Raw genomic sequence first — 8,832 nt, 5'->3', positions numbered from 1 at the left:
GAGTGAGGTGAACCTAGGTGACTTGAGTCACCTAGCTGCCCCTCACATTTCTTCATTTCTTACTGGGTGCATTTCCACCCTATCTAGATCTTAATTTTGTCTTGTCTTCCCTAAAGAACACTATAAGCTCCTTGAAAGCAGGGCTATCTTTTTTCATATTTATATTCCCCAGTAATTACCTAAATTAAGTAAATTATTATGTAATGAGCTTTGCCGACCTTTTAAAATATATGGCATATATGGCAACTGTGTGGCCATCTAATTTAAAAATGGTATATTAGAGTGGAGTTTGAACAAAGACCAAGGATTATTACCTTTAACTTAGAAAATTTAAAAGATGGCCAACTAACCTGTACAGTGATTACTTATGGTTGCTAAAAATTAGTCTTATTCCCATGTTTTACTTTTCAAGTAATTGAAGTAATGACAAAGCCACACCCAGACTTATTGATCTGCACATTCAGTAGGCTGTAAAGAGGTAGTACAAAATGTTGCATTCAATCCCAGAAACTAAAAGGACTCCCCCATCTTAGAATAAAAAAACCAAAAACTCAGCTCTACTATCCTGATACAAAGTGACACATTGAAGGAAATCAGCTCATCAAATAAAACGAATTGAGGTTTATTTAAAAAGGTAAAGCTTTATACATACAATTTTAAAATGAAAATTTATTTATAAGTCTTTGAATGAAGCAATATTACAAGCTATTTATAACAAAGTAGTGCTTATATTTCACAAATGTAAAAATGTTGCAAGAAACTCAAATTGCAACTTGGATCCTGGGTGATTTGAGGTTTTTCCCGAAAGAGACAGGTCAGACAGATCATATCTCTCTGTGAAGCAGTCCTCCTTCAGTCACATCACTAAAGGATAGCTGGCTGCTGTTGCTATTCCACAGTGGTTATTCTCGTCCTTGGTCATGAAAACGTACCCGTCATTGCCCCAATCCTTACCCCAGCTGAAAATCAAAGTATTTAAATTTCAGAGCGCCATCCAAAAGTACATTTTTACTTTAGGGTCACAAAACATTCTGACAGCTACTGATTCTTCATGACCCCATTTTTACTTCTTAAAGTCACTGGAGTAATTTGCAATTTCTTTCTCAAGCTCATTTTCCAGATGAGGGAAATTGAGGTACACAAGGTTAAGTAATTTGGCCAAGGGTCACACAGTTACTAATTGTCTGAGGTTTTATTTGAACTTCCTCTTTGACTATGAAAATGCCTTCCCCTTTTCACAGGATCCCAGGAATTCTTATCGTTCCTCTTCCCTCCCCCTTCAAAATGAAATAACAAAAAATTGTCTACAAGGCAATGACATTCTAGGTAAGAAGTTGGTTTACCTGTTCTTGACAATCCAGTATTTCTTTCCACTTTTCTCCTCCACACCATAGCCTACGACCAGCACTCCATGATCAAGTTCGTCACTACTGCAGTTTGGTTCAAAATAAACACCTAGGATATTCAAGTGAAATATTAACTTGAGAAATACTAGCTATTAAGTGGCAACAATATGGTTTATGTTCATCAATACAGAAATAAGAAAAATGCTTACCAGTCCGATAGAACTGGAAGGATGGATGTCCTGCATCAATAGCAACAGAGATAGGACCTTTAGTTGCCACAGCCTTAGTGAGAGCCTTTTCCTGATGGGCTGGGATGTCTACAAATCCAGTGACATTAGCACCAGAACACTGTACCTTGTACCGACAACTGCCATCCTTTTAAAATGAAACAAATATATGGTCTGGTTTAATATATCAGTGACACTGCCTAGATGAATAATAAATTATATGGACAATGTTCTCCCAGTCAGATAGCTGGATGTGGGAGGATAAAAGACTATTTGAAAGTCACATTGGGAAAAAAAAAGCTGCATAGTATAAACCAGAGGGCTAGTAACATTGCTACACATGCATCCTGCATCCATTCATGCATTCAATGTTCCCCCATTTCAATATGAATGATACCACTGGTGTAAAACAACCAGCTAATTAACAACTGTAAAGAGCCTACCAGGAGTATGCTATAGCCAAAAAAAAAAGCTACCAGTTTAATATAATCATGGGAATGAGGCTGAGAGATTACCAGAAACTGCCCCCTGACAGGGCACTGAAGGTCAATTGAGATTAAGCAAATGGCATGCCTTGTTAACCTTAAGGATGATAAAAACAGCATCTATTGTGCAACATTAGATTTGATTGTTATTTACTTCACTGCTCCTAAGGAAGCACCACCTATTGTGGGAACTAGGTGACAGTGAGGCATGAATGCTAAGATACAAATACAAGAATGAATTTAGGCTGAGGGAATCAGGAAAATATATCATGTTGATGATTTTGAACAAATCATTGTAAAATGAAGCTGTCTGACTAAATAATCTATAGTGTCTGAGATACAGTACACATAGTTCCTAAAGGATCTTATTCATTGACTATTGTATCCATAGTGAAGGCAACTAATTTTAAGTGTTAACATTTTGGATTCAGTTGTAGATTGTCTAATTAGGAAGGTGGGCATTTAAATCTGTAGTCTTTGCAGGCCTCCTCAACTCCCATCCCCCAAACTGAGACTCTCCTTTCAAATATAACTAAACCAATTTGATAGGAAATACAATAACTATGTTTACCTTTCCTTCATAGGGATAGGAGTCCTCTGTGTCAATGCCTCCATTAACCTTCACATATTCAAAGGCATTATCCATCAAACCACCCATACAGCCACTGTTGCCTTGACTACCTGAGCAGTCAACCAAATTCTGTTCACTAAGTGAAACAAGTGAGCCTGTTTTACCATACCATTGGCCTTCGAGGGAACCAGTTGAGCTAAATGCCCAACAAGAACCACATGAACCCTGAAAAAGTCAAAGAAGTATTGGTCAGTTTACAAGGTAAAAAAAAACAAATCTAAACAGTTTTAAATATGAACAGAAACTCAGTCACAGATGTGATCTGAAGTCCCATTATTTAAGAGATTGTTTATCAAGCATAAGCAACTTATAATACCTGATTCTTAACAGGAGTTACATAGCCTTTCTCTCTCCAGTCTATACTTTTAGGGATTGGTGTAAGGAGAGGTTCACGAAACAGAGTTCCTTTGGCTTTCCTCTGAAATTTGTTTTGTCTATAGCCATTCATTGTTTGTCTGAATTCATCACTGGTCTAAAATGAAAAGAAAGGTGATTTATATTAAGTATATTGGGACCAAAAGGTAACTGACTATTCAGGATTATCAGACTGTTAGAACACACCCACCATATCACCAAACTTGTTCATTGCCATCTGGAAATTGTGTTTGCCAGCACTGTACTCCAGATTATGCATTTCAATCCTTCTCAAATTCTTCTCCCATGTTGCTCTCCTCCAATTATCTTCATTCTAGAAGCACAAACATGTAAGGTTCAATAAGCTTATACTATACATGTAAGTTAAATCATCTTCAGACCAAATCCATTGTCAGTAACTAGTTTAGCACCTACTTGGGATGGTGATCACAGAAGGGTTTCCAAACTCTGAAGCTACTGACATCCCTACCCTCTGAACTTGTGGGAAAAGCAGCAATTTTAACTAAATTAAGTTCGAGTCTGGATAATAGTTGACTCCTGGGGCAGGTTCATTTCCTTAGTCTACCTTGGACATCTTGTACTCATCATAGTTAAGAAAAAAAGCAGTTTAAAGCTTACCACTTCGTATGTCCTTCTGTGCTTTGACTTCCATTGGTGCCATTGAGCATCTAAACTTCGATCAATTTGTGGAACTGCAGATACTATCCCCAAGCAGAGGGAGGCTAAATACAGGTAGAAATTCATGTTTCAAACCTTAAGGGGGGAAAAAAGTAAGACAGAGACATAAAATTCATGATTAAAAATCAAGCCAAACCAAAAATCTAAGCTCTTATTTCTTCGGGAAATAAATATAATCTTCCCAATGGAAAAACAAAATTTATTCATTCAACATTTAGTTATATACTAAATACTGTGCGTCAAGTGGGATAAGGATGGAATGAAGGTAAATATAAGAGATGTAACGATGAGTTTAGATATTAAAACTAAAGGCAATACTCGATTGAGTGTCAACGTTAGAAGTTCAAATAATAAAAACGGATATCCAGTTTGAAAACAGTAACTATTTTTAAAAGTTGCAATGTGCTACTAAATTTTATGACACTAGTTCCCAAAATGGAAACCAAGAGCTAAATACAGTGATTAGAGTCAGCTAGATTGGCTCAGTGGTTAGACATGGACCAAGGGTCAGGAAGTCCTGAGTTCAAATTCTGCCTCAGACACTTAATATCTTCAGTTTCTTTATCTGTAAAATGAGGATAAAGACAGCACCTACTTCACAGGGTTATTGTGAGAATAAAATGAGATATTTGTTAAGCACTTTGAAATCTTAAAACAGGCTAAAATTAGACCAAATCCCTCTCCCTGTCTACTTGAAGGCTTGTCTCTAATACAATTACATTAATAATCTCCTACTCAACCTTCTATCTCATGTTCTCAACTTGCTCCAACTGAAGACAACTATGATGAAACTACCAATGGGAAAATGGAGGAAAGAAAGGAGTTGATGCTGTAGTAGTAACTAGTAAAAGAATCCCACAGGATGAGGCAACTGTGACAACTATTATTGTCTAGGCTACCAGTCCTTCCAAACCTTCAAATACCTCTTACCCCACATATCCCATCAGCTACCAAAGCATCTCTCTCTTTTGACTAATTCAGACCCTAATCATCTCTCCAATGGACTTTTGCAAGATCCTTCTATAACTCATCTCTGCTCAGTCTTCCTTCACTCTCACATACCCTCACACAGAAGCCAAATTCTTAAATTGCATTCCAAAGTGACCATTTTGCTTTTATCATCTCTAGTATACTCCAGTCTACTGGTCCTAGGATTGTATTATTTCATTTTATCTGCTACCTTAAAAAAACTTCTATTTGTGTTTATTAACATAGTAGCATTTGCATAATTTACATATACTGAACAAGACAACTCACGATTTTTGTTTTCCTGATGGGGGTGTTTGTAGGATTACTGCTGTCAAAACATTAGAAGACAAAGTTTTCCAAAACTAAGGTCTTAAGCCTGGCATAACAACAGTCCTTTGCACTCACCTTCTAGAGCTGATGGGTCCCTGAGCTCTGGCAAGCACCAACAGGCTCAGACATGAAGCTCTTCTATGAATGAACTTTTTGTTACTAGACAACCTTGCTTCACTGTGGTTGTTGCGCCTCACCATTGTTTGACTCTTTCTCCAGTCATAAGTATATAAATCAGGGTTCAGCTACACTAAAGTGGGTTCCTCCCACTAGGGGCACATGTCTAATCTTCCTTGCTTGTGAGCTCTTTCCCCACTTTGAAATTAAACTTCTGTTTCATTGCTGACTCTCCTCTCTAACTTGCTGTTGCCTTGGACATCCACAGGTTAAACGGCTGTTCTGATATCACAACATTTCTAAGCCTCTCCCTAACCTAATCACCAAATGCACCTTCTTCAGAACTTACAACAACTTCATTTCTCAGGAGCATGACCCAAGCATCATACTGGTCTAGAATAGAGCTGGATTTATTTTCAAGATGACTCGGGGTTCAATCCTGGCCCCTGCCACCTCAGGGCCTCAGTTTCCCTAAGGTCCCTTCCAGCTGTAAATCTATGATCCCACAGAATATAAAGGTAAGGCTTTACAGCCAGCTGCTGTTGAAGGAAGTGGGAGAGGAGGAGGGAAGCTTTTTTTTGGTCTTTTCTACAGCAGAGTGAGAAAGGCACCTCTAAACATTCAGATCTCGCTCAGCCTAGGATCTAAAGACCCTGCAAGCTAAAATTCTTCTTTACTCTGGATATCTAATCCTCCGGCATCCCAAGACAACTTCTTGCCCGGCTCTTTCCAAAGAAGCCCCACCTCTCCCAGCCAGGAGAGAAGGTCACGTGGAGGAGCCTGTAAGCCAGGACCCCATCAACCCCGGCCAGGCAGAAGGGACTTGGCTGGAGACCAAGAGCCACCCTCCCAGCACTGTCCCCATCCCCCAGTCCCAGGGCACCGGGGTTTGCAGGGCCTTCTAAGGGGCCTCTGAAGCGGGTCCAGGGAGCAGCTTTTATCCTCCTCCCTTCGAGCATTACCATAAAGGCACAAACAAGCACAAATCTACTTCCCCGGCCCTCAACCCCCCCCCCCCCCAACCGGAGGGATGTCCGCAAGAGTGGGCAGAGAGGAAATCCAGGACCGCCCCGGGTCATCCGGGAAGAATAAAGCCTGGGAACGAGCAGTCCCAGTTCAGCTCTGGGGGGAGCAGTCCCAGTTCCCGGCGCTAGCCACTCCCTATTCCCAGTTCCATCCAAAGAGCTGACCCTCCTCACTCCGCTCTCCCTCTCCCACCCCCTTCCCTCCGCTCAGGAACACAATCTCCTCCCCCAAGAAGTGTGGGCCAAAAACACACCCAGACTCCATAAGCTCCGGACTCTGCTACCGCGGGAATAGTGGAAATAAAGGCAAACGTGCCCTCAGAGCTTCTGCAGGTCTGCAGAGGGTTTGACGGATGTCCCCCCAATCTTTCCTGGGAAGTAACTGCTGTTCATTGTCCTGGTTTCCCGACAGCTTGGGGAAAGGTTACATCGCCCTTAACTCTCAACTGCCCCCCACTTTAGGCAGAAACACAGACACTGACACTGACACACATACACACACACACTGACACACATACACACACTGACACACATACACACACACACACGCACGCACGCACACGGATGTGGCGACCCTGGAGGACCAAGCTCTTCCACGGGGGGGGGGGGGCTGACCTAAAGGAGCCTGCCCCTGTCCAAGCCCCCCAGTCCCTCGCTCGGAGTTGACAGCTGGGGCTGCCCCAGTCCTCACCTGAGCTTCTCAGCAGCCGAGGATTTGGGAAAAGCGGGACCTCTAGGGAAACTTGCGGGTCCCGGCGGCCGAAGGTTCAGGCCCGGCTCTGCCCGCGGCTCCTTTATGCCGCGGTCCCGGGCTCGGCCGGCCTGCTGCCACCCCCCGTCGTGGCCATTGGCTCTGGCCGGATGAGGGGTGGGGCCGCGGGTGGGTCAGAGACTCCCCGGCGCGTGATGCGCCTCTTTCTCAACCTGTCGGCTTTTGCTTCAGCCTTCAGGGTGGAGACGCAGAGGGGCTGGGGGAGGGGAAGGGAGGGCTCTGGAGATCCCGGAGGCGGGTTTCTCTTACTTTGCTGGTGGAAAGGTGAAAAGGGTCACGGTGTTTCCTAAGAGAAAGAACCTCGGCTTGGCTGGAGGGGCTTGGCGTTGGGAATGGCGGGGAGGGAGGGAGGAATGGCCAAGCCAACCGGGCACGACTGAGATAAGAGGCTCGGCAGAGGTAACCGGGATTGAACCTTTGGTATACTCACTGATTCGTTTCAACATTTAGAAAATGTTAAAAGTTAGAGCTCTAAGGGTTCTTCAAGCTTGTATTCTCTGTTTGAAGAAACCGAGACTCGGGGTTCTAAATGACTTGTCCAAGGTCAAACAGCAAATGGCAGCACCACGATTCAGGCCTTCTCATTCCAAATTCTGAGATTTTCTGTCTGAAGACTCACAGCCAGGAGATTTACAAGCTATGGAGTGCACAAAGACTTTTAACTGTGGAGGGGAATGCTAGCCATAACCAGAAAAATATAATATGCTATAACTAAGGGTAGATGCAACAGAGAAGTATAACCAAATCGACCCCTTTGTGAAATAGGGTTTTACTTGGAGTTGGGTCAAAGGCAAGCTTTCTCATAAAGGTGATTTTGGAATTGAGGCGGTTGGGGTAGAGAGGGTTTCAATTGACAACGTGGTGGCGACAGCATTCTAGGCACAAGAAAAGGTAGTCAGAAGCCTGGAGATGGGAAAGCACCCTTTTGAACTGGGATCTGTCTTCTACAGCAGATCTCTCTTCTCTCACTAATCTTCAGTCACTCTGCTTCCATTAATTACTACAAAAATGCCTGCGGATCCCTTGTCCTCAAAATATCTACACACAATTCCTGCTGGCTATCAATTCTATTTTTTCTCCCTTTTGTGGCTAAACTCCTTGAGAAGGCCAACTATAATTGATGTCGCCATTTCCTTTTCTCTCAATCAGTCCTTAACTCCATTCAACTGAAACTATTGGATGGCCATCTCGTGATCTTGGCAAATCTAATGATATTTTCTCAGTCATTATCCTTCTTGAGCCCTCTGTAGCCTTTGACATTGTTATTGTCTTTTCCTTGATGCTTTCTAAATTTTCATGATACATTGCTCTCCCTTGGTTCTGTTAGACTGTTCCTTGTCCGTCTCCTTTGCCTGAAATTCCTAAACTGGTTTCCTTTTGAGGGTCCCCAAGACTCTGTCCTAACTCTTCTTTTTTGCCTATTTACTATATTATTTGATGATCTCATTAGTTCCCATGATATAAATTATCTCTACGTAGATGTCTCTCAGATCAACTTGTCCAGCCCTAACCTCTCTCTTAACTTTCAGTCTTACACCTCCAATTGCTTTTTAAGCATATTAAACTGGATCCCACAGATAAATTAAATTCAACATTTCCCAAACTGAATTCATTACCTTTCTCCCTAAACTCTCCCCTCTTCCTAACTTCTCTATTACTATCAAGTGTACCATTCTCCCATTCATCCAAGTTCAATACTTCAATTCCTCAGTTCCTTCCTCTTATCTCTCATAGCCAATCATTTGTCAAATTCTGTCAATTCTACCTCCATAACATTTCTTATAAATGCTTCCTTCTTTCTTCTGTCACTGCCACCATGCTGGTGTAGGCCCTCATCCCTTCAAGCTCAGACTATTGCAATAGGCTGATAATTGGTC

At 42.2% G+C, this 8,832-nt stretch overlaps 1 protein-coding gene across 1 annotated transcript; it reads right to left on the bottom strand.

Annotated features, from left to right (window-relative positions):
• Positions 1-601: 601 nt before the first annotated feature.
• Positions 602-7,035, bottom strand: CTSL (cathepsin L). The gene is made up of 8 exons (XM_074200016.1): positions 6,875-7,035; positions 3,683-3,817; positions 3,255-3,377; positions 3,006-3,161; positions 2,630-2,854; positions 1,556-1,721; positions 1,344-1,455; positions 602-959 (listed from the first exon to the last, which is right to left on the bottom strand). The coding sequence occupies exons 2-8, from the start codon at positions 3,806-3,808 to the stop codon at positions 857-859; spliced, it is 1,011 nt and encodes a 336-aa protein (XP_074056117.1). The 5' UTR covers positions 3,809-3,817; positions 6,875-7,035; the 3' UTR covers positions 602-856.
• Positions 7,036-8,832: the final 1,797 nt, after the last annotated feature.

The sequence above is a fragment of the Macrotis lagotis genome, chromosome X, assembly GCF_037893015.1.
Source record: "Macrotis lagotis isolate mMagLag1 chromosome X, bilby.v1.9.chrom.fasta, whole genome shotgun sequence".
Lineage (NCBI taxonomy): Eukaryota > Metazoa > Chordata > Mammalia > Peramelemorphia > Peramelidae > Macrotis > Macrotis lagotis.
The sequence above is the reverse complement of the archived record's forward strand: the minus strand, read 5'-3'. Positions and strand labels throughout refer to the sequence as shown.

Excerpts from the sequence above, each read along its gene's own strand:
- CTSL (XM_074200016.1), bottom strand. The coding sequence starts at position 3,808 with ATGAATTTCTACCTGTATTTAGCCTCCCTCTGCTTGGGGATAGTATCT. Across the intron at positions 1,456-1,555 it reads CTTCCAGTTCTATCGGACTG|GTGTTTATTTTGAACCAAAC; the intron begins GTAAGCATTTTT and ends TGAATATCCTAG. Across the intron at positions 960-1,343 it reads TACTGGATTGTCAAGAACAG|CTGGGGTAAGGATTGGGGCA; the intron begins GTAAACCAACTT and ends TTTGATTTTCAG.